The sequence below is a fragment of the Gymnogyps californianus genome, chromosome 13, assembly GCF_018139145.2.
Source record: "Gymnogyps californianus isolate 813 chromosome 13, ASM1813914v2, whole genome shotgun sequence".
In the NCBI taxonomy this organism is placed as follows: Eukaryota; Metazoa; Chordata; class Aves; order Accipitriformes; family Cathartidae; genus Gymnogyps; species Gymnogyps californianus.
The window spans coordinates 13,805,976-13,831,018 of NC_059483.1; the positions used below are offsets into that span (position 1 = coordinate 13,805,976).

The 25,043-nt window shown below is 52.4% G+C and overlaps 1 protein-coding gene across 3 annotated transcripts; it reads right to left on the minus strand.

Annotated features, from left to right (window-relative positions):
- Positions 1-5,302: 5,302 nt before the first annotated feature.
- GATA2 (GATA binding protein 2) lies at positions 5,303-14,730 on the minus strand. 3 transcript variants are annotated; one of them, XM_050904807.1, is made up of 5 exons: positions 14,502-14,730; positions 13,151-13,750; positions 10,282-10,424; positions 7,149-7,274; positions 5,303-6,313 (listed from the first exon to the last, which is right to left on the minus strand). In XM_050904807.1, the coding sequence occupies exons 1-5, from the start codon at positions 14,728-14,730 to the stop codon at positions 6,014-6,016; spliced, it is 1,398 nt and encodes a 465-aa protein (XP_050760764.1). In that variant the 3' UTR covers positions 5,303-6,013. The 3 variants fall into 3 exon arrangements, with proteins under 3 accessions (XP_050760764.1, XP_050760765.1, XP_050760763.1); XM_050904808.1 differs by having other exon boundaries at positions 7,149-7,232; positions 10,282-10,427; XM_050904806.1 differs by having other exon boundaries at positions 10,282-10,427.
- Between the last annotated feature and the right edge of the window lie 10,313 nt (positions 14,731-25,043).

The following is a 25,043-nucleotide window of genomic DNA, read 5'->3' on the forward strand; positions in this document are numbered from 1 at the left end:
AAGCTCCAGAGGAAAATACAAGCACTGGGGAAAACTTCGGTGAAGCACTGAAGTGTTTAGGAGAAACAAGGGTCCATGTTCACGCTCTGGCATTGATAGGCCCAACTCCAAATTATTTACACATGCTCTTGACCCTCCTGAGCCAAAGCCAACTTTCCTCCAAATAACTCCCTGCAGCCCAGAGTGCAGAACCATAGAGAAAGACACAGGAGCAGGACACAGGCAGGTAGCTGTTTTCTCCCTGGCATTGCTGCATAGGCTGGGTTAACATTATACTTCCCCGATTCAGTTTTTATAGAGCAAACAGTAGCAGTTCCCTCCCTCAGCAGTACATTGAAGCCTTTCGCTGAAGGAGGGGTTAGTTCTCTATTGTGTTACTACCTGCTGGATGTTTTTTCTGCTGTATCTCCTACCCTGTGATCGCATTTTGCTCAGCTCTGAGCTTTTGGTGCTCAGAAATGCAACTTAGTTCTTATTGCAAATGCAGTGTAGTTCTTGCTGCAGTCTCTCCCGTAAGTTTCCTCTGATGGGGCCATCAGCCTCCCAGCAGCACCTTGGTGCAATCTGAGCCCTGGATTCAGGATGAGGTCTGGATCTGACAGGGACACATCAGACTGAATCAGGATTGACTGCAAAGCCGACACCACGAAGAATTGCACCTAAAGCTGTTCAAGCAAATGGTGTCTCTGAATTGGCACCAGCCGGCTGCCCTGATGCTGAGGTTTGATCTGTTAGATCCAGAGCAGCCTGGTTTGCACTCATATCACCATGCTTAAAGAACAGTCACTTAATCTCACTTAGAAATGTTTACTTGTGAGGACCAGATGGCCCAGGGAGTTGGGCTAAACAAAGCATTTTACTTCTAGGTCACGCATTCTAATCCAGTCCAGGTTGGTGATAAATGAACATATTCACCTGATAGCCACTTTTGGCTTCATTTTTGGTGTTTTTCAGGCTGGTTTCCAAGGGGAGATGTCACACCACAAAATCTCCCTCTGTGCCCTGCCACAGTTGGTACTGATTTGACTGTCTCTGTGGAGAAGCCAAGGATCAAATGCTCCATGGCGCCAGACTGTTTTCTTTTGCAGCCTGCAGGTAAGGGGAAGTTGTCCTGTGTCTGGCTGTGTCATGCCTGCTCTGCGGATGGGCAGGATTTCAGTTTGCAAAGCTGCCAGTCCAACCCCCTCCACCAACGTGAAATTCATTAAAAAACAGGGAAATGTTTAATTGCAGTTGGCATATAGGCACTCTCTTCTGTGAACTTTACACGCAATCACAGATAACAGCATCGAAATTAATGCCTGCTTCCCACTTGTCCTGCTATAAGCAATAAATGTTTGGCAAGTCAGTAAATAACAAAATTCTCATGTGGCCATCTACAGGTCACCAGGATACTTAAGAAGTTTTTGTTAATTATACCATGTTTGCCATCAAAGAGGGGATATTAACCCTTTCGAGCTGTGGCAGGAAAGCAGTGGAGTCATTTGGAAGTAAGTAAACGAAATCTTGTCACTAAAAGTGCAATCTTTGCAAAATAAAAACAACAACAAAAAAAGAGATGTTTGAGGCAAAAACCTCAGTAGGTGTCATGGAAAATACGGTACCTTTTCAGCTTTCCTTTTATTTATTTTGTATTTTGACATCAAACACTCCCTGTAACCTAATCTTCTTGGCTTTTGATGTGGCCGTGGAGACATGACAATTAAGCACGGCTTAAAACAATAATCCCAACAACGGGAACCAAAGGCAAGTAATGTCAGGGTTCCCCCCTCACAAAAAGCCTGTCCCCCAGTGGTTGGTGGTAGTGAAAGGACCATAAATCCCGATTTGTTGCCTCGATATCTGCTCTGCACTTACACTTTACGTTGAACTTTACACACTTGCTCCATTTCCATTCCCTGCTGTTTGTTTTTCTTCCGCTATGCAAAATGTCTGGAGACAAACATGATACACACGTTGCAGAGAGATGGTTTGATCTTTCACAGATTAGTGCCACCTGACAAACATGGGATTATTTGTTATCTGTGTTGCAGGAACCGCTGAAGACCTTGCTCAGAAGAGGCACGCTCCTCCAGGCGCTGGGGGGCTGCAGCACCCCCCCTGACAAACTGGTGGATTATGGCCCTGATTCTGCAAGTGAATCGGACCGACCCAGCAAAATGCCTGCAGAGAGGCAACACCAAGGTGAGCACTCATCAAAGCCTGAACGGGTGTGTAGTGTGCAACCAAAGCAAATATAGCTTGATTATTCCAAATTATTTTAAAGAGAAGTTGTTAGTTCTCCTGTTCTCTCCTCGTCTCATCTATTCCAATATGGAGAGTGGCTGAGTTTAGTTATAACCCTGTTTTAAACCTGTCTGAAAATGAACATGTTTCTTTTTAAACGAAGCTTGCACGGTATGCTATAAACTGCCTTTTTTTTTTTTTCTTTTTTAATGGGTGTTTGCACTAAGCCTCGCTAAACAAGTTAGAGAGATGATTAACTCGTCTGAAATGATGCAGGAAGGCCTCGTCCTGGTTGCGTGTGCTTTCTTCAGTACATCTAGAGCTGCTGTGATTCCTTCTCATTCGCAAGCAGGACTTGCAAACAGCGCTGGGGAGGAGGCTGCACGGTTAAAGAGAAGCAGTGATATAAAGGGCTGGAATTTGCACACACACGCTGAAAAAGGAACTCAGGTTATTTTTTTTCTTAATGAGTAAGGAGTTATCCCCAAGTTGGTTTCCACAGAAGTGAGACGCAACCCCTGGGGTGTCAAAGGAGGAAACCCAAAGTTCATTAGCAGTTTTCTTGAAAATACTGTTTTAGTGTCAGCAGTACTCATCGCCACACATGGCAGGGGGACTTTGCAAGACTTCGCTTCACTTTGTAAGGCCCCAAGGAGTTCCTTGTGTGGGTCAAACTCGACTGTGTGATGAAAGCAGCCGCAAAGTTTTGGCCATGGGAGAGCTGCCTGGTAAGCACTCTTCTCCATCCTCACGTGCCAGCCCGCGTGCGCACTCCCCTGCGCCCACGGCTGCACCCTTTGTCAGCAGTTCCCAGGACAGCACTGAGCAGCTCCAGGCTGGCCATCCCCCCTTGCTCCCTTCACACCACTGATGATGCCAAATGGTAAGAAACAGGTTTCCAGGTTGACGGTGTTGCCTGTTACAGCAGTGCAAGAACCTACGGAGAATTTTGCCTGGTCTAATATAGGCCCTGCCTTGAAACCCATTAGGCAGCTGGCTGCTTTTCTGTGTTTAGGGTGCTTTTAAAACTTGTTTTTAATTGAAAAGTATTTCTCCAAACACTTTAAAAAAACGACTCAAAAAACAAAACAAAAAAAAAACCCAGAGAAACTGCAGTTCATCATCTGCAATGTGGCTGCTGCCTTAGATTTTAAACTGGTTTAGAAACTTTAGCGCACTTAACTGCGTGACCTCGTCACCCCAAAACAACACCGGAGAATGAGCTTTTGTACCTGTGCTTTTTATACTAAATCATTCACCAACTACTTTTTTTGTCCTACCCTGGTAGGTTTTTGAAATATCAATAGACCGCTCTGCATAAAGTTTAAGCTAATAATTCTACTGGCAACAATGACGACGATAATTTTTCCTCTCTCCCTATTAAAAGCAGCCTTTATGACATGAAGCTGGGCACAGGTACTTTCACAAAAAAGGTATTTTATTATTCTTAGCAATATTCACCTTGAAGGAATATGAGGAAAGCATACACTTTTTACAGACAATATATAAACATGTTGTACATAATTAACAATAACTTAGTTCACTAATCCAAAAATAAGCAAAATAAAAATTAAAATAAAAACAGAAAATACTGAAGAATTTTTTTATGCTGATACAAGTACAAAATAATTTAAATCTTGACTGCCGTTGTCTATGCTGCAGTGACTGACAATATATTGCACTTTGTCAACTGTATCAGTAATCCCTGTCTTCCACCCACATCCCTTCCCTGCCCCCCTGCCCAAATCCTACAGAAATTTGAGTTGGGTACAAATAATGTACAACTGTACCATTGTAAAAGGTAAAAAGTCAAAAGGACCCAATTTTTTACCTCAGTAGATTAAAAATTCTTATGATTTCTCCCAACCAATTTAGTTTCCCGTTTATTTCCACTTCTTTACAAAGTGCACCTATATGCCTACGCAGACCAGAAAAAGGAGGAAAGCAGGATTTTCATGGCTGCTTGGTTCTTAATTCATTATCAAATATTTGAATTACATGTTTAGAAAAAAAATTAACGTACATCCATTTTTATTTGTTTTGTTGTGTTTTTTTCTTTAAAGCAGGACTTTTGCAGTAAAGATACAATTGGCTTGATCCAAAAAAAAAAAAAAAAAAAGAAAAACCCCAACAACAAAAAAGTTAAAAATTAAAAAAATAAAATAAAAAGCTTGTCACAGAGTTAAGCTTACGTGGTTTACATTATCAAACCCCTCTGTTCATTGGGGCATTTTCATCAGAAGTATAGCTAAATATGTACATTGTATGTTATACTGGAGCTTGTGTTCACGAGAGGCATCAGATCATAACAATCAATAGAATACACTTCACATTGGCAATAGCTTTGTTTTCGGTCATTTACGTACAATATGGTTTAATAATGGGAGATTAAAAATTTTTTTTGTTTTTTGTTTTTGTTTTCATATAAAATACATTACGGAAAACGGACGTTCCCCTTAGAACGATGCTTTCCCTCGTCTCATCAGCTGTCGCTGTGTCTGGGATTTGACGGATGTGTGAAGCTCAAACTGATTGTCTCTCTCTTTCCCCTCTCCAGTGATCTCAACCTCATTTCTGCCCTTCCTCCCTGTGAAGTCCACCGGGGCCTGGATGCCTGAGACAGCACACGCGCTGGCTGGCTGCGTGTGGACGTGGTGGCCACACTGCCGTAAGTTTACCAAAGCAGCTAATCTGCATTTTTAAGCGACAGCTGCCAACACAACAGAACAAAATGCTTCAACCTCTAAAGTCTGCGAGTTGGATGTTTTTATGCCCTGTGATGGTTTTTGCTGTGCTACAAGTTAGCTGCGACACAGTTTTGTAAATGCCTGTGTCTCACCCCTTGCTAGTGCAGGACTGCCTTCCCGAGAGTTTTTTCCCAACAGTTTGTCAGATCTAGCTGTCTGTTTTGAGGAATAATAGGGTAGTTGGGAGGGGGGCTGTTTTTTTTAAATAAATTTGTCATGTTAGGGAAAAGAATGAAGAAATTGTGTCAAAATAATCACCATCTTGGGCACACTAAAATCCCATATTACGGCTACATTTTTGCTTTGTTCCCCCCACCAGTCTTTTCCCCCTTCCTAGTAGATATTTTCGTATGGAAGATAGGTGGAGCTAATCCAAGGGGGCTGCTGAATACGTTCCCCCCTCTCCCCCTTGTTTTGAAGGCAGGTTTTCTTACAGGGTAGCCATTGCAAACAACAGCACAAAAACATGCAATCAGAGGGGTTGAGGCTTTTTGTGGAAAACAAGAGCAAAATAAATATGATTTTGTGTCTGATTTCATTTTAAAAATCACGTTTTTATAAAGATGTCCTTTTTTTTTTTTTTTCTTTTTTTCCTTTTTTCCCCATCCCAAACAAAGTCTGTGATAGAAATCCAGCATGTCTGGCTTCCAGTGAGCCGATTCCATCCTGGGAGGCTGCTTATATCTCTTTACAATATTCACAGTAATAACAAAGAAAGAAAGGAAAGCCAGTTCCAAGCCTTTTCCTTCAGCTTCTGCCACCTTTTGCTTCCTGCTGGACCATTAAGTATCGAACAGGTGAGTTCTTTTTCCTTATACCTGAGGGGGCAAAGTGCATTACAGGCACCACTACACGTTTCTGCAGAAGACCCATCATTTGCAAGGTTTTACTCCAGCATTAAGAGTTAAACCACATGGGAGCAAAGATCCCTTTTTGCCATCCCTACATTCTCCTTTTGGCAGAACATTTTCTTACTTGGTGTCATCTTAGGCAAAGCCCCATGTTCTTAATCTCTGGGTGGGTCTCTTGGTCGTCAGGTTTTATCCCATGGCTGTAACCATGCTGGATGGGTGTGGATGTCCAAATGAGATGCTGGAAGATGGGTGGATGGGGGTAGGTGTTGGTAGGATGTGTCCAGAGTGGCTGAAAGGTGGCAAATGCCCCATGGGCGCCATGTGGCTAGCAAGGGCAGCAGCGCTGAAGGGAGACGATTTCTCCTGCATGCACTTGGACAGTTCCTCAAAACACTCGGAGCCTTTCTTGCTTTTCTTTGATTTGTTGGACATTTTCCTATTCCTGGTCTGAATTCCTTCCTTTTTCATGGTCAGAGGCCTGTTCACCTGCAAGAAATGAGAAAATCAGGCTCATGCAGACAAAATGACCTTATTGTGCAAAAATGAAAATATTTGGACAGCCCCCATGTGTTTTTCCTGGATGGAGACCTTTTTCTGGCCAAAAAAAATGGTGTTTCTCTGCAGAACTTGTTTATATTGATTTGTTTAATAAAACCACACACACAAAAAACCCCTAGACATGAAAAACAAATAGAACTGAATTTGGCAGCTGATGACTCTCTTTCCCGTAGGCTTACCCTCAGTTCTCATTCATTTCCTAATTGAAGAGATCAAACTAGGAGGCACACGTTGACCCAAATTCAGTCCTAAGACATAAGCAATCTTGTACTGGTAACCTCTGTTACTTACAGTTTAAATAATGTTCCAACATGTCAAGTGATTCCTGCTTAGGATTAATTTCTTTAAAAAAAAAATATAATAAAACAAAGCCTTAGATATAGTTATTTAAAAAAAAAAAAATAAAAATGAAGATGCCCCATCAGGATTAATTTTTGCAGAGAGCCCGTTCCAAATGGCCTCTGTGTTTCTAGAGGGAAACAGCACACAAGCCACGCTTAGTTAAAACCAAGTGTGGTAGTTCTATTTTGCCTGATTTGCCCAAGCGTTAGAAGCCAAGCTAATACATTGTAATGTCACTGAACTTAGCATCACTATGCTGACAAAGAATGGCTGTCACTTCCCAGGGGAACCTTAGAGACGGGGGAAGGAATAAAACAACAACCAAAACCCTGAAACCAATAAAAGCCTAGTGTACACCATGCAGTTAAGACATCAATCCCAGCTAGGCAAGCAGCGACACATGAGATGAGTAAATACTCACATTGTGCAATTTGTAGTAGAGTCCACAGGCATTACAAACTGGGTCCCCGTTTGCATTACGTCGCCATAAGGTCGTGGTGGTTGTCTGACAGTTGGCACAACAAGTCCCTGCTCTCCTAGCCGCTGACTAACCAAAAGAAAAAGAAAATTAGTGTATCGGCAGGAGGAGGGAGATCATGAGAAAGGTCAAGTTGGACTCAATATTTAGGTTGGGTAGAACTAGTTACTAAGATTTTACAGAGCATCGGGGCTGAAGGAAAGCTCCTGTCAGTTTTATGTTTTATGGCCGTTAGGTTTTTGTTTAAATTCAAGTATTCTCCTATGGGGACTGCAGCTTCAAGCCCTGTGGCACCGTGTGTGCAGGGGAAGTAAGGAGAGAAACAACGCATCTCTAACTCCACAAACAAAAATTTTAGAGGGGGAAACATCATCTGATTTGTTCAGGTTTTCCCTTTGCAGGATTCTAGAATGTGTCATGAAAATGCATTGGCTTTTAAATGCATTGACCGATTTTAGTTTGTGCCAATGTCGGGACTGGGTTTGAAAAGAGGGAATGATCTTAAAGAACGTGATTTTTACCCCTACTCTGGCCCTTTAAAGATGGGCACAAAAGAAAACCAACCACATTACTTAACTGGGCACAGTATTTATCAGAGCCATCACTGAAAATTCAGTTTCCATTTACAAGTGAAAGGGAGAAAACAAAACCGGCTCCAACTTTCTTTAAATATTTAGCAAACCAAATTTCATGCCTTGCAGCAATGATTCCGCTGACCCGTCTGCTGCCTCTGTCCCTACTCAGTTCCTTGGCTGACAAGCCCTCAAACAACTGTCTTAAAAGAAAAGAAGAAAACAAAACCAAAAGATCCACCACCCTTTCCTAAAACTATTGTTCTGCTGAAACCAAGGTGGGGGGAAAGAAAAATGCCCAAACATTCACCCACCTCCCAAAACAAGAACAGGAAAAGTAGAACAGCAGGCAGCCAGTAATTTCTGGATGGGCCCTTGTCTAGCAGACCCCACAATAATATGTTCTTTGTGCAAGCATGGTATCGTATAAAGTGTTATGGACGGACTAATTGCACCCCGTATTTTCAGAAATAATTTTGTATTAGAAAGCTTCAGCCTTGCTTCTGGAAGTGGTCAAGACACAGTCCATTTTGTGCAATTGGATTAATGCTGAGGACTCAATATTTTCTTTTCTTAAATTAGCAGAGTTTACTTTCTAATGCATGTCAATCGTGGTAATTTCCCCGGGGCCTTGCTCCCTGGATATTTTTGCAATTAGCCACTGAGAGCCATAGGGTGAAGCAGCAGCGAAGCTCACGTTAATGCGCAGGGCATCTCTGTAAGCAGAGAGCAGAGTCCCGGAGCGGTGGGTTTCCCAGACAAGAACTTTGTGCGCTTCCCTGCCTGCCGGCTGTGCCGGGGAGCTGGTGCCGCTCAAAGCACAGACCGGCCCGGCTCGCAAAAGTGGAGCACCAGGTTCTGTTCTCACTTGCCCCTGATTTACGCCATGGCCCTCTGTAACTTACCCAAAGCTGATGGACGGCTCAGCAGCTTAAGGCAAGAATCAGGCCCTCGGAGACTCATATATTTCAGTCCCTTACTAGCCTGTGAGAACAGGCCAAAGGCAGAAAGAGGGGGTACCCCCTACTGCAAGTACACTCATGCAACCCAAACACAATTAATGCCAGACGTCCAAACACTGACATTATTAATATGATCACTTTGCTATTGCATGTCAGATGAACAAATTCCCAAAGATGGCCATCTCCTCTCCCCCGCAAACAAGCAAACTACAGTGGAAAAAGGGGCAATAAACAAAGCTGTAAATCAATTAAGACAAAACAAAACGTTAAAACAACTACACTAAAAGAAAACCTCTCTAGTGCGCCCCAAACCCCTTGCAGTGAGCTAAGTGTAACAGTCTCCCAACACACTGGAAGGTGGAGACCTATGTTTGCATATTTGAGATGGCTTACTGATATTCAACTATGCTGCTTAACTCTATGGCCTGTCCCATTCAGACTGGAAAGCACTTGAGCCTGAGAGACGATAATGTTACACTGTTGTCTTAACATTTTTCTATATGTCAGTCACTTTAGAAGGCAAGTCATTAAGAAGCTTGCATAGTTGAAATTCTGACTCACGACAGAAATCTTCTGTATCCCATCGCAGTGTTAGAGCAGTAATGCCAATTTTCTGCTCTCCAAACCTCATTGAAACGTGCCCACGAATAGCTAAGAGACTTAGGCACCATAAATCACAAAGCTCCAAAAAATATATTTATTATTCTTAGCATTTTACGCATTATTTGTGGAGTAGAGTGTATTAGAAATTTCAAAACAGCAAGCATGACTGGCAAGGCTTGCCTATAGAAACTCTCTAAAGCTTTTAGAGTCAGGAAACAGATACACAAAGTTTCCTTATCTTTAACGTACAGATATCCGGATAGGAAACTACTACCAGGAGCTTAGAAAGGACATTTTTTTTAAATCACTCAAATGAAAATACAAAGTATAGGTGACTCCATGGAAAAATAATAGGATTTTTTTTTTTAAACAGTAGGGGATTGTCTGGGGAGGGAACCAATATTAATATTGCCAGAGAATATAAGAGTGAAAATTACTTCATGGCTTTTATACAAATAATTATTAAGAAGGGAGCAGTAGCTTTGACTCATCTGATTTGTTTTGCTTTTCTGGAGCTGAAACTTTTTTTTAGTACACGGTGGAGGACATTCACGCTCATAACCCTTTCGATCCCAGTATGCGCCCAAAACGTCCCAAGAGGCCAAGTAAATGAGGAATTAAATTAAAAGCTGTCATCCGAGGATAAACGGGGAGACGGATACACGATATCCCGCCTGTATTGTGAGCGGCAGGGAGGCTCGGGACAGAGGCGCGCTCGGCGGGCTGTGGCGGCGCGGTGGTCTGTGCCGGGGATGCTGGGGGTGGAGGGGGGGAGATCTGCCCCGAGGCACAGCAGTGACCTCGACGTGACTGACCCCCATGTACAGTACAGCTCGGCTCCGCGCTGGGACTGAGCGGAGATGAGACACGTTTGACTTGTGCCTGCGTGTGGTCCCTTTGCCTAATTTATCCCCAAACCCAGGAGAAACAGACACCTACCAGCCTTCGTTTAGGTTTAATGAGAGGTCGGTTTTGACCATTCATTTTGTGGTAGAGCCCGCAGGCGTTACACAGGTAATGCCCGGTGCCGTCTCTTCTCCAGAGAGGGGTAGCAGTTGCTCCACAGTTCACACACTCTCTGCCTTCTAAATGGAAACACGAAGAAACCGGATTTCTTTCTTTAAAAACAAATTCACAAAAGCTTTTTGCATTGTCCTTTAGGCATTATCCAGAAGTCAAAACAGTGTGTTAATTCAAGCACAATCAGACAGCAGTGACATCTACAGCACATGCAGCAAGGAGCTCAGTGTTTCAAGAACGCCCAGACTCCAGCGAGTATTTTATGTCATGATCAGAAATAGGCAGCTCTCTCTGCAAGGTGAGAAAGAGTGACACTCTTATTGTGTCTGATGGAAGCTATCGTTTCAGCAATGAGAACTCCCTTAATCTGCACTGGGCACCGCTCCCCTCCCGTATCTATTGCACTCCGATGGTCAGATCCTGTGTTCTCCTGCCACAAATACACACATATACATGTACACAAACGCACACACCTGCAAACGCACGACACGTTGAAGAGAGTGTCAAAGGAAGAGGTTTTCTAGAATTAAATCTAAGCAAAAAAGACCTCCCATTCCATGCTTTCCTTTTTGTTGCAAATGCTACGGGATGAGAAAGTAAAGCTGAGCACACTGGGAATGGATACAGAATGCCAAAGGCTCAGTTATGATTTTTGTTCTAAAGGCAGAAAAATGCTGTTAATGCTCATCTTTGAGAAAGTTCAGTTTCAGCAAGCACTCTGGAAATTACTGTTATAAACAGGCTTTGAGTTCTTTTCTGTTTCTGTGAGTTTTCAACAATACAGTTTGGATTTGGTAGGGAGCAGTTTACCTTATTACTGCTGCATTAGTTTTAGTAGCACAACGTGGGAAACATGACATTGTAGAATGGCTCTATTAAAACCCAGCATGTAACTCCTAGATATCTGTTTCTGCCTCGGAAAGCTCTCTGCTAAAAGTTCATTTGCCTCTGATGGTTCGAGGGCAGGTCTGCTTAATATAGAAATCTCTCTTAATATAGTTTATGCAAATCCTACAGTATTTAACTGGAGAGGAAATTCTTTTTGCTAATAACTGAAGCAGGCCATGTTGAGTTCAGCGGGGCTTGTGTCTCCTTTAATCTAGGGAGTGGGTGGCTTTTAAACAACACAGTCTAGAGTGAAAAATGAGGGGAGCTCTGCGGCGCTGCATTTGTAGCTTTTGTCCCTCCTAGGGCAGGAAGCTGCAGGAGTCGTCGTGTCGTGAGTCTTAGTTTTCCTACAAAAACACTGAGTGGTCACGAACTTTCCCCAGTTCCTTGCACAGGGGGCTCCCTTACAGAAAAAAAAACCCGTAAAACAAAACAAAAAAAAGCTCCTTACTTCCCCATCTAATAAAATCAGCAGCAACTACAGGACAAAAATAAAAAAGCTAATCAAGATCCCTTTATCTTCAGAGACCTGGGTCTTGAATCTGTTTCCCCAAACTCAGGAGGCTCGGGCTGCTAATTGCCTTTACTTTCTACTCTCTGCACTACGAAAAAAATACATATACATAGTAGCAACTGCATTTAAATAATGGAAGAGAGAGAGTGTGCTTTTCCCCTCAGAGGAGCCATTTGAAACAGAGCTGATGAGCTTGTAAAATAGCTGATATTTTTGTTGCAAAACTCATAAGAGATCACATTTCTAAATTATTGTCTACTTTAAAAATAAATACATGTAGTGTACTCATAAGCATATATGTGCAATGATATATAAGAATACACACATAAGTGCATATATAGCCATTTATTTTTAAAGGGCTATCTAAATTCAGTCCCAATATATGGTAGTTCATCTCCTTCCATTGCTGAGGATGTTAAACCAGGGAGGTTAGTAGAATTACACAAATTGTCTTAATTCATCGTCCAGTTGTACGACTAGTGTGATTTCAAAGTGGGATTGAAACTTCATCCATCACCTAATTTGCTGATTTAGGACTGCATGTTTAGGAAGAAATGCAAGGAGGGGTTGCGAACACGGGAAAGGTCTGCAGTCGGTCGTTTGGAAGCAGAGATATGTCTGATTCGGGGAGGGGGGAGGAGGAGTATTTTCTAGTTAAAGTTAGGCTGGAGTAAGTTAGCAATGACTGGACACCTTAGTCTTTCGCACTGGTATGTAAACTATATTTGAACTTTTGCTCCTGTAAAATATGAAGGAAATAAGGCCCTCTGCGATTTGAAGCGGACAGGCCGGGTAAGTTTCGCTTTCATCCTGCGCTGGGGCCTCGGTTCGTATTAATGAAGAGACATGGAAATTATTGAGGGAGAAGTACCTATCGCTAGAAAGTCCCCACGTGTAAACCACGGGGCTTTGACCAACTTGGGGGAGCAGGGTCGGGCCCGAACCCCTTGGGTGGCTGAGGCCAGCTTTGCTCCGAGGGAAACATTTTTTTCTCGTATAAATCCCTCTTTGTACAACTCGATCTGCCAGCTCACACTGCACCGGTCCCTGTGTCCCTCGGCCCCATTTGAGTGCCCTGGGGCTAGTGCTCGGTGGCTCAGCAGCCGCTATGGATGTGTTGGCACCCACAGAAGCCTGGTACAAGCTCTGTCTCCTAGTTTAAAAACCCAGAAAAGTGGGACCAAGCAGCCACCTGCCCCTCTGTCCCGAAGAGGGCTGACACAAGCACCCAGCCTCGCAGCAGCCTGCAGCCTCACCCCCAAACAGCCAGCGAAGCCAACCACGACACGCACGCATCCCCCCGGCAGCACGGCCCTCACCTCGGCCCTTCCACCCCGGGGATACAGCCGGTGGGTGACGGGGCAGGCCACGGGGTGCAACACTTACCCGAACAGGATCTGGCCTTGCTTCGCGGCTTGGGGGTAAAGCTGGACGCAGGGCCCCCCAGGAAGCTGCCGGGGTGGAAGAGGCTGCTGCTGTAGTCATGGGCGGCCGGCACGTAGGAGGGGTAGGTGGGGATGGGGTGGTGGGTGGAGGGCTGGGCCCCCATGCTGGTGAGGCTGCTTCTGAGTGGGCTGGCGCTCTCCATCTTCATCCCCTCCGACAGCGACACTTGGTACTTGATGCTGTCTTTGTCCTCCTGCCGGGCCCCGGCGGAGGACGAAGGGGAGGCAGCGCTGGTGGAGTTGGGGTCCGGGGACACTTCCTTGGGAGGGGTCGGGGGGAAACCGAAGAGGTGGGAGCCGGAGTGCGAGGCCGGGGTGAGCGAAGACACGGAGGCAGTGCTGGATGTGCTGCTGCCTGGGTACACCGAGATGGCCCCGGGCGCTCCGGCCGCCGAGGGGTGCAGGGGTGCCTTGGTGAAGGGGTTGACGGTCCAGGGGTTGTGGTGATGGGCAGACAGTGCCGCCTTGCTGCTGTCCAGCCAAGGGATCCCGGGGCTGTGGATAAGGTGAGGCCGGCACATTTGACTCCCGGTCAGGCGGGCTGTAGGAACACAAGAGCGTTTGGGATCAGCGTGGAGCAGCTCAGCCCGGAGCGGCTCTGGGAAGCCCCCCAGCTCCCGGCCCGGGCAGCTCCCCAGTCTGCGGGCAGCCGGAGGGCAGCCGGGCATGGGGAGAGATTTCACAATCCGGAGAAGAGCAGCCAGACTGGCGCAACAGCCCCTTCGCCCTATCCCCTCCGAGGGAGATAACACCCAGCCCAGCGAGAAAGAGAGATGGGCAGCAGGAGGGGGACCCGGGCACCCGGGGCAGGAGTAGAGGCACCCTCTTTCCTCCCACCCCACCCCTGGGAGTAAGCAGCAAACCCCTTTCTGCTCTGTCTTCCGAGGTGCTGCAGCGCGCTCTCTCCGGCTCCTAAAAACACCCCCATATAAAATCCATCGCCGATTTGAATCGGTTTGTATTTTGCATCCGGGAAGTAGCCGTGTCTGCGAAGTTTTAGCCTGTGCGCACACTATTTCCCCTTCCTCTCTCACCTCCCCCCTTTCTTTCCCTCCCCTCCGCCAGTCCTTGGTTATCTCTAGGGTTAAAATCCACCCGTGCCTCCCTTTCTATCCTGTTTTCTTAGGTCTCCTTTCCCCCCGGCTCCGGCACACCGAAGCGGCTCCCGAGTGAAACTCCTCGCCTCCACATAGGACACCCGCCGGCCCGCACGGAGGGGCCCGGGGAGCGCAGGCGGAGGCGGGCGGGGAAGGGGCCGGGGGTGCAAAGGAGGGCAGCGGGTGCCGATTTACCGTGTGCTTGGCTGTAGGAGACCCTGGCCCGGGCGTGGGCAGAATTGGCGTAGTAGGGGTTGCCCTGGGAGTCCAGGTGGTTGAAGAAGACGTCGACTTCATCCGGAGGTAGGAGCTGCGCTGGTTCCATGTAGTTGTGAGCCAGTCCGGGATGGTGGCTCTCGGGGTGCTGCCCGTTGAGCACGGCGTGGTGGGCCATCCAGCGAGGCTGGTCCGTGGCCACCTCCATGGCCTCGGGCCTCCCCTCCCACCCACCCCCGGACCAGGAGCGAGCGGCGCTCGGTGGGGGGGGGTGGTGCTGCCCGGGGGTGGCTTTTGGCGCTGCTGGTGGGTTTTAGGAGATGGGGTGGCTTTTCTTAAAAAGAAAACCGCCGGGTGACTGGAGTGCGCCCTCGGAAGGGTGGGGGAGGACCCCCGAAGTCAGCGTGTCCCTCTGTCAACAGGCGGGTGGCGGAGGCAGGTCCGGGGAAGCGCCGGGGCAGCACCTGTAGGGATAGACGGGCGGGTTAGCGGCTCGGCAGCCCCGGGGTGCGCTGCCCGCCAGGCCGGCTCCCGACCGGCTTGTTTTCCCGGCGGTAGATGGATGGGGAGGGGGAAGCAGAGCCCCTCCCCCCTTCCAAAAATATCCTCTCCCCCAAAGTCCTCGCCTTGCGCCCTCCCTGCTCATTGCCCCACAAAATAAACAGAGATCCCGTTTCAAACTCTTTACCAAAAAAAAAAAAAAAAAAAAAGCAAAAAGCTTCCTTTTTTCCCCCCCCCGCTCTCGCTACAAACGTCAACAGGAGTTTTTCCAGCTGGCTTCAAAAGCGGGGTAAAAAAGGAAGAACGGCAGATCTAATATAGCGTAGTTCTAGCAAGAACTCCGACTGACACAAAAGGAAAAGGAGGGGGAGAAAGACGGAGAGGGGGAGAGAAGGAGAAGAGAGGGGAGAAGGGCGTTTAGCGAAAAGAGCGAGTGCGCCCTGGCACCGGCGCGGCCGCCCCCCCGCGCCCCACACTTACCCGGGGCGGGAGGCAGGGTGCCTCCGCGGGGTGGGTGGTGATGGATGCCTGCTTGGAGGATGCGAGTGCCGCAAAGAGGGGGAGAAGGGGGGGGGGGGGGGGGGGAGCAGCCAAAAAAAAAAAAAAAGCGGGGAGGGAGAGGGGGGGGACAGGCAGCGCGAGAGGAGGAGAGGAGGCTGGATGGAGGGTGTTACTCAGATGGCAAAGCCGCTGCTCTGGCCGGCTCGGTCCCATCCCCGCGCATCCTATATGAGCGCTGGCGCCAGCTGGCCGCGGCGCCGCAGACGGGCCGGGGCGCGCAGGGCCGGCGGCCGGGCCAGCCAATCCCGCCGCCCCACACCGCCCCCAACCGCACCCCCGGCCCCAAACGGAGCCGGCCCGGGGGGGGGGAGGGGGGGGGGGGGGGGGGAGCGCGGCGCAGACCCCCTCCTCCGCCCCCCTTCCCCCGCCCGCAGCATCCTCGCCCGGCAGCGCCGTGGGGGCTTTCCCCGCCCGGGCTCTTGCACGCCCCTGCGGGGCGGGGACGGCAAAATAGGGGGGTCCCGCCGGGGTGTGCGGGGATGCGGAGGGGGGTGGGGGCGGCCGGGGCGGGCGAGCGAGGACGGAGTGCGGGAAGGGCTCGGCGGTGGGGCCGGCTCCGTCGGGTGCTGCCCGGCCGCGGAGTCGCGGCTCCCAGCGCCGCCGCCGGGATGCCCGGGGCTGGGGGGGGGATGGAAATCGGCACCGGGGAGATAAATACGCTAAAATCCTCTAAATCAGGCACAGCAGCGCGCAGCCGGGAGCGGGAAAAACCCCAGCGTGGTCGTTCCCATCACGTTAGTTTGAAATAACTGTCTGAATCGGGAAGGGGGGGGGGGAATAAAAACAACTAAATGCGAGGCTCCGCGCCGGCTCTGGGGAGCCGGCACGGCGAGGAGGGCCCGGGCAGCGGGGCCGCTCCGGCCGGCGCTGCCCTCCATGCCGCGCCGGGCAGGCAGCGGGGCAGGGACGGATCCTGCCCGGCTCCTCGGCCTGCAGCGCTCGGGCCGGACCCGGGCTGGGGTTTGCTGGCGGCTGCGGCAGCAAACGGCCAGGCCCGGGGAGCCGAGCCGGGCCGGGGCAGGCGAAGAGTGTCCGGGGACCGGCTGCAGCCTCCCCGATGGGGCTGCGGCACCGCAACTCTGGTTTTTTTTCCTTCTCCCCTTTTAAAAACAACAACAACAACAACAAAAAAACAACCAACCCCAAAACCCAACGGTTTTAATATTTGCAATTACTCGTGTGCTTGGGGCCGGGGAGGAGAGGCGCAGCCCTAATCAACAGGCGTTTGCTGCGGAGCTTGCGGCGCGGCTCGGCTGTAGCCGGGCGCGCGGGTCGGTCCCTGCCACCCCCGAAGGTGCCGATAAACCCGTCCGTTTTTGGGGCGGAAAAAAATAATAACGAGAAAGTCACAACCAACCCCGCAGAGCGCGGCCGGGCGCTGCTGCAGGTCCCGTTTCCCAGGCGCTCCCCTCCCATTCCTCAGCCGCTGCTTTCGGGGGAAAAGGGAAACGCTCGTCGCAATCCCTTCAACCTCCGAGCTGGACGCGGGGCGAGGAAAGCGCCCCCCGCCCGGGCAGCGGGGCAGGGGGTGGCGGAGAGCGGCCCCTCCGCCCGCCGGGCAGCGGCCGCGGCTCCAGCCCGACGGCGCGGCCGGGGCAGGGGCCGCGGGAGCCGCCCGGTGCCGTGCGGGCTGTGCCGGGCCCCGCCGCGGGGACGCCGGCGGGGGGAGCGGGGCGGCCCTGAGGATGCTGCTGCTGCCCCGAGGGCCGCCCCCCCCGGCGGGCAGCGCTGGGGGCTGGGAGCCGGAGCCGGCCTCCCCCGACCCGGCCGCCCCAGTCACCACGACGCCGGGGCTCTGACGTCACCCGTCACTGCCAAATTCGCCAGGAAATGAACTTTTTTTTTTTTTTAATAATAACAATAATAATAATAATGATGACGGTAATAATAATAAAACTCCCTTTCCTCGCCGCAGAGCCCGTCTGGCCGGAGCGACACGGGGCTCCCTCCCTAACTATTCCCCCAGAACCACCCGTTGTCCCCCCCAAACCTCCCCCCAGGGGACACCCAGCGCAGCCCCCCGGGGGGACCCACAGCGCAGCCCGGCGGGGCGGGGAAGCGGGGGCCGGGCTGGGGGCGCCGGAGGCTGGGGCAGGGGGAGCCGGCACTGCTCCCCCCTCCCCCCTCTCCCCGCATCCTTTCCTCTGCCGGCCTCCTGCACCCAAACCCCGGGTTGCCCCTCTCCCTCCGCCCCCGGTCTCCTGCCCTCGGGGCTGCGCGGCGGCGCCGGGACCGCGGCGCCCCTCGCCCCCTCCTGCCGCCGGGGGGGTCGCAAGCGGCGGGCCGGGCGGCAGCTCCTCCGTCGGCTGCCGGGCGCGGAAGGGGCGGTGGAGCCGGCTTCTCCCGGGACGGGCTGGTTGGCCCGGGCAGGCCGGGGACAGGCGCTGGGCCGGGCTTGGTGGGAGAGGGGCCGGGGCTCGGGAGGGCAAGTGCCCCCTGGGCTGCGGAGCTGCCTGCCCGCGGCGGAGCGTGCCCGGGCGCCTTAGGCCGGAGGTGCCAGGGAGGAAAGGGAAACAAAGCAAAAAAGAAAAAGAAAAAGGAAAGTTAAAAGGCAGAGAGAGAACCATACGAGCTTTCTAAAAATCCAGCTTCTCCCTCCGAAGCGATTTTCTTTCTACAGGCACCAAACCCCCCACACCAATACCACCCAAATATCCCCCCAAAACGGATTTTCTTTCTTTTTTTTTTTGAAAGAAGGTCGAGTATAAAATAAACGCGGGCGTTTTGCAGGTAGCTCCTCTCGGCGCCTCGTTCTACCCACAGCCCGGAGGCTGCCAGAGCCGGGGCGCACCGTGCCCGGGGGGTCGCTCCCGCTGCAGCAGGGCGGCGGTCAGCCGGGATCACCCCGGCCCCGCCGGCTCCCGGCCGGCGGCGAAATCCAGCGCTTCGCTACGCCCTTATTAATTAATATGGATGTTTTAATTATTGCCCGCCTGCCATCAGCACGGGGCCGCGATTTTTTTTTTCTTTGGGGGGGGGGAGTGGGGTGGGCTGTTTGTTTTAGGCAGGTGATAAAATCGCAGTTAACGAGCTGATAATTCGTTCGTGTTTGTTTTAAAAGACAAATTGTAAAGATTAATCAGGCGGCTTGATTTATGGCGAGGCAGACCCCGGCGCTGCCCGGCCAGGGCTCCCTGAAGCCCCCGTCTCGGGTTACCCGGGGGCCGGCAGGCGAAGCAAAACAAAAGGGGCGAGCGGGCAGCGGCTCCGGCCGCGCTGCCTCGGGCCGGGCCCCCGCCCCGGCGCCCACCCCCCCCCCTCGGGCCGGGGGGTCCGGCGGCCCCCTCCCCGCCGCCGGGGTGCTGGCACTGCGGCCGGCGCCTCTCCACGCACCCAACTCTCGCGTTTTGCAGCCCCCCCCCCCCCCCCCCCCCCCCCCCCCCCCCATTAAAACCCTTTGTAAAATAAATGACCCCTCCAGCAGGGATGAACGATTTCTGCTGAGGGAGCGGTTCAATTCCCGTGGCTGAGCTGGGAGATTTCCTAGCCAGCCGGCTCGCAGGATTTTACTTTATTTTATTTCATTTTTTCCCCCCGCCGTGTCCCGTCCCCGCTGCCCGCGTTTGGCGAACCGGCTGTCGGCTCCGGTCTCGGCCGCTAAATGCCCCGGCGGCACGGCTGGGGTTTTTAATTGAATTAATTCACCCATCGGGAACATCAGCAAACCCGCGCTGGCTGCTGGAGGCGGGCAGCTTAGCTCCGCTCCGCAGCCCGCTTCACACGGCTGGTTAAGCAGCTCTCCCCTCAATTTTCTGCCAAGCCTCCGGGGAGAGGGTCCGGCCGGGCCCGGGACGCGCCCTGCTCCCTCACCCCGCTCCTTGCAAACCCCCGTTTGCCTTCTTTTCTCCCTTTTTTTCCCTTTTTTTCCCCCCCGGCACAACGGGCTCCGTTTTATTAACTTTATTTTGTTATTGCCGTTGCGATTTTTTTTCTTTTTTAATAAGGGAGCTTTCCCCGATCTGGAAGCACAACTGGTTATTTTGATTTGATTGACAAGTGATGTCATATCGTTAAGGGAGAGGGGAGACGACAACATATTTTAGCAACAGTTCGTAGCGCCATGTGATGGAGTTGACACCTATGCCCGGGCAGAGGCGAAGGCAGAAAACAAATACCCCCGGCCGCGCACACAGGGTATTTATTTACACGCCCGAAGTTGGGTTTCTTCCTATTTTTTTTTTTCCCCCTGATCCTGGGTGCTTGGACCTGGGAAAAAGTGTACCTGAGCAAACGGGGCTGGGCTGGGTGGGACCCGCAGCCCTTGGAGCACTTTCCTCCAGACACCCCCCTTCCCGGGGTGCCCCCGGCGGCGCCCCCCAGGAGCCACGCTCCCTCCCGCTGCCCGGTGAACGGAGACCCGGGGGTCGAGACCTCCCGGGGCGGCCGTGCAGCATCCCCCCCCTCCCCCGCGCTCCGCCCCGAAGCGCAACCCGCGGCGGCCGCAAGCAGGGAGGGCAGGAAAAACTCCTCGAAAAGGAAGAAAAAGAGGGAGAGAAGCGCTCAGCCCCGCGCCGGGCTGCGGTACTCAGGGCCGCCGGTGCCGGCGGGCGATGTGCGAGCCCCGGGGCGGGCCGGGGAAGGCGGCTGCCCGCCGGCGGGGAGGGGGCTGGGAGGGCCGGCGGCGGGCTGTGGGCGTACCGCCCCGACCCGACACCCCCACCCCCCCCCCCCCCCCCCCCCCCCACCCCCCCCCGCCCCGCCGGGGGCCGCGGCAGGTAGAGGACCAGCCGGCCGGTGCGAACGGCTCCCGCCCGCCCGCCGGTAGGAGCCCCGCGCCCCCCCCGGGCGGCCGGCACCGGCCGCGGCGAGCAGCCCCCTCCGCCTCGGGTTTATTTCCTTGGGTGTGATTTTTTGGGGAGGGGATGTTATTGCTTTCTGCCTTTTTTTTTTTTCGGTGTTTTCCTCCCTTTGGTCTTGTCTCCGCTTTGCTTTTCTTCTCCCCCGGCCCCCCCGTCCTGCGTTTCTAGCACGTATTAATGGCTGCTAATAGGGTTATAAAATGACACAGTTACCTCTTAACCACAAGACCCTATTTAAGCTGCATTAAAAAAAAAAAAAAAAAAAAAAAAAAAGAAAAGAGAGACGGCTTGGGGAATAAATCACGTAATACTTAATCTTTTTTTTTTTTTTTTTAAATACTGTAGGAACCTCCTCGCTGTCTCCCCATCCCGCAGGCGATTTCTGCGGGGTATGTCCCCCACCGTGGGAACCCTCGGTCCCAGCCTCCCTCCGGGCCCGCTCCTGCACATGCCTTCACCTGCGCTTTGTCCGCAATTTGCCCAGTGCCCGCCGCCCCCCGCACACCCCCGCAGCCCCACGGCTCGCTCGGCTGCAAATAAAGGGGAGGAAAAGCCTCAAGTCGACCCCAGCCTGCCCACAAAAACGCCTTTCGTGCACGTTCCCAAAGAAAAACGCGTGCGGGGGGTGTTTGCACACGCACAGCTTTGTCCAGAAAAAGGTATAAACATTTTTTTCAGGCGCTGCCAGGTAAGATTTCGTTCGCAGGAGCTCGCTTTAATTTTATATGTGGTTTTTTTTTTTTTCCTTGCAAGGTTATTTCGGGCGCAGCTGCTGCAGGAGGGAGGAAAGAGGCCGATCCCGCAGGTTTGATTTGTTTCTCCGCAGGCGAAACTTCGCTGGGGAGGGACCGAGCCTGGAACGGGGAGCGGGGCTCGTCTCACACCCGTCACCGGCACCGGCACCGCCCGCGGCTGCTCCCCGCCGCCCCCGGCCCGGCCGCCGGCGCAGCCCGCGGCTGCCTTTCCCGTGCGAGCCGCGGGGCTTGAACCAGGCCGGGGTTTAGACTTCCGAGGAAAAAAAAAAAAAAAAAATTGCGTTTAATAAAGATGCTCCGTGCTCTGGGGGAGAACAATCCCCGCGACCGAAACCCGCACCCTCCTTAGTGAAATCGCTTTTCTTATTGAAATCGCCTCAAATCCAGACAGGCTCCGCTCCTTGTTGCTTCTATTTTTTTTTTTTTTCTTGCCTTCCAGCCTCAGCACCCCAAAGCAAAAGGAGGATAAAGAGGGGAACTTTGCACATACAACAACAACAAAAAAAAAAAAAAAAAGGAGAGGGGGGTGAAAGAGCCCGCGGAGAGGAGCGGCCCGGTCCCCGATGTGGCTGGGTAATTTTAAATCATGCAAAGCCCCGTAAAGCTGCCGCACGGGACTGGGACGGGGAGGACTCCCCGGCAGGCAGGTGCAGGGGGAGCGGGGCCGGGCCCTGCCGGCTTTCCGGGGCAGAACAAACCCTCAAATCTTTTTTTTTTTTTTTTTTTTTTAAATGCCCAAATCTGCCAACAATGGGAGCGAGGAGATAGGATGTGGCTGCGGGGAGGGGGCGCGGGGCTCTACATACCCTGTCTCCGGGAAGTGTCTGCCTGGCCGCCCTGGGTGAAATGCAACTTTCCAAGATGGAGATTTAAATAATTACCCCGGTGACAATGGGAGGAAAAAAAAAAAAACCAAACCCAAACCAAACCCTCAAACCCAAACGCGGCCCGGCGACCACGCTCCCCGCAGGGTGCCGGTGCGGGGAGCGCCCCCGGTGCGCCCCCGCCGCCGGGCAGAGCCGGCTGAGCCCCCGCGGTGCCTCCGAGGCGGCGGGCGCTGCACCGGGCTCAGCCTGGCCCGGCATCCCCGGCCCCGGCCGGGCGGGAGGAGGCGGCCCGGGGGGGTCCGGGCGTGCTGGGGGCTTTTTTTTCGTTCTTTACAAAACCCTGCCAGGTTTGTCCCCAGGGGAAACTGCTCCGAGCGATGCGCTCCGGCAGCCGGACCCGCATCCCGGTGCGCTGCGGCGGTGGAGCCGCGGTGCCGGTACGGCAGCCCCCGGGCCGCGCAGAGCCGCGCAGCCGCATCCCCTTACCTTGCCTTTCGCCCGTCCTCGTTTTTCTTTCAGTTTTCCGCCCGGTGCCTGGAAAGCGGCGGTTCTCCTCCTCCGCGGGGCCGCTCCGCGGGCTGGGGAGGGGGCGCCGGCCGCAGGGAGCCTCCCCCGCCTGCTTGCGCCGGGAGCGGCGGCTCCGCCGCGGGCGGTGGGTGCGCGCAGCCCGGCGGAGGGGCTGCCCGAGGTGCGCGCTGCTTAAAACTGGCAGCAGTTTTCGAGCTGAGCCCTTTTTTTTTTCCTCCCTTCCCTCCTTCCCCCCTTCCCTTCCTCCCTCCCTCCCTCCCTCTCTTTTCCTCTCTCCGTTCTTTCCCTCCCCTTCTCTCTCTCACTCTCCTGCATTCAAGGATGGCACAGCGAGCCACTGTGTATTTATGTACATAATAAGGCAGCTCGTCCCCTCCACTTCATTTGCATCATTACAATATCTATACAAGCACATCACATTGTCTGTTGCTTGCACCTTTTGTTACGGTTGCTGTCACAGTCTACGCGACTTGACTTTCATATTTTAAATGAATTGATATTATACCAACAACACACACTCACATCCCAGGCGCTGGGAAACCGGGCTCCGGCGCGCTGGGCGCCGCAGCCCCAGCCTCTCCCCAGCCGCTCGCTTCCTCCACCGGATCCCTAGGAAGATGGGGTGGTGGGAGCCGCTTTGTAGGATCAATTATTCGTATAAATTACTCCTATTCGTATTAATTTTGTTTCCACTCCCTAGGGAAGGGAATGTTTTGGGGTTTGTTGTCTGGTTTTTTGGGGTTGGTTTTGGGTTTGTTTTTTTTTTTTGCGTTGGTTAGCCTGGCTTTTGTATAACCTCGCGTTTCTTCTCCCCCCTCTCCCTTCCCAAACTCAGTCTTTTGGGCTATGCACCTGCACGTAAGAGAGGCAGCGGAGAAGCTGGAAGAGGCGCAAGCAGATATTACGCGACAAGTCGTTGTTATAGCTAGGAAAGAAACGGTAAAATACATATCTCGTAGACCACTAGGAAATTCAGTCGGAACGAATGTTTTTGGAAAGGTTTGCGCGCCCCTGCCCCAGCTTGGCAATCTTCACCTGCTGGGTATTTTCTTCTCAGTGCGTGTGTGCGGGGCTGGGGGGATCCCCTCGCCAAGCGCCCGGTGGCTGGATGGGGTGGCGGGCGCCGGGGCCGGCCGCGGGGGGCCGCGCCGCGTGGGGCCGCAGGGGCAGCGCCGAGGCGCCGCGGGGCGCGGCGCGATTCCCCGAGGGGGGCAGGCGAGACCCCCGCCCGAGGCTGCGGGAAAACCATATTAATGGAGAGACAAAGGCCGGACTGTCCGGCGGGGGCCCTGCGGGAGCAGGGGAACGAAATACGGTTCAGGAAGGGAAGGAGAAAAGTTTCGCGGGAGAGGAATTATCATCATAATGGAGGTAAAAATGTGAGCAGGGGAAGGGCGGGGGGGGGAATCCTATTCTGCTGGCATTTTCTGTCTGTCTTTGTGATATGGTTCGGGGGAAAAAGGGTCCTTGATATGCGCAGATAATTCTTATCAGCCCCACGCAGCCCATTTCCAAAGTAAGTGTTTTAATTACTCCTCCTGTATTACCCTTCATCCTTTGAGAGGAGATACATCGCCAGATTTATGCAGGGGGAAAAATACAAAAGAATGCGGTATTAAAATATATACATATATATATCTCCCCCTCTTTTTTCCCTTGTGCCCAGGAAGAGGGAGACTCTGTCTCAAGCCGCGCCCTGGGATCGCCCCTGCACGGAACGACTCTAAAACGAGGGACCGTCGCTCAGGCAGAAAAACTACGGGAAAAGCGGGGTTTGAAGCCTGCAGATTTTCCCCCAAGCGGGGACAGACGGGGGTCTCCGAGACGGGGGCTCGGGGGGCGCTGAGACCGGCGGAGCCGCAGGGCTGCCCACCCGAGGCTCACCGCGCTGCTGCCTGCTCGCCGGCCGGGCTGTCCCGGGCTGTCCCGGGCCAGGGCCAACTCCCCAAGTGCCACCAGAGGCATTTGGGGCCGCAGGGGCGGGGGGCTGCGATTTTCCCCTCATGCCCGCTGGAAGAGAAGGATGTTTTCCTCCGCTGTTTAGCTTTCGTACTAAAGATGTCATCTGAAAGTCTGGGAGGAAGGGGGGACCGTGCTCTGCTGCTCTCTTCCACGGTAACAACCATATTCTGCATATTGAAAAATATGATAGACAGTGGGGAAGGCTTTTTTTTTTCCCCCTAAAAAAAAAAAAAGAACCAACCTTTTCAATATTGATTCAACAAAAAAGAGAGGGAGAGAATTTAAAAAGAGAAGAAGCAGCACCAGCAGCAGGGAGAATATAGGCTCAGCAACTCTCCAGGTTCGCTTCCTTATTATTACTATCCAGGGGTAATTTTTCATCTCTGCTAGCTAATCTTTGTTCCTTGTGAAGATAATGAATAGCCCAATCCTTATCTCCTGGGCTCCTGGAGGCTGCTGGAGAATGGGGTTGAACAGGGTTGAAAATTGGTTCCAAAGTGCTGCTGAATAAATGGTGTTCCTTATCTCTCGCTTCCAGATTATCGGAACCCTTTCAAAACTCACACAACAAATACAGCCACCGCATCT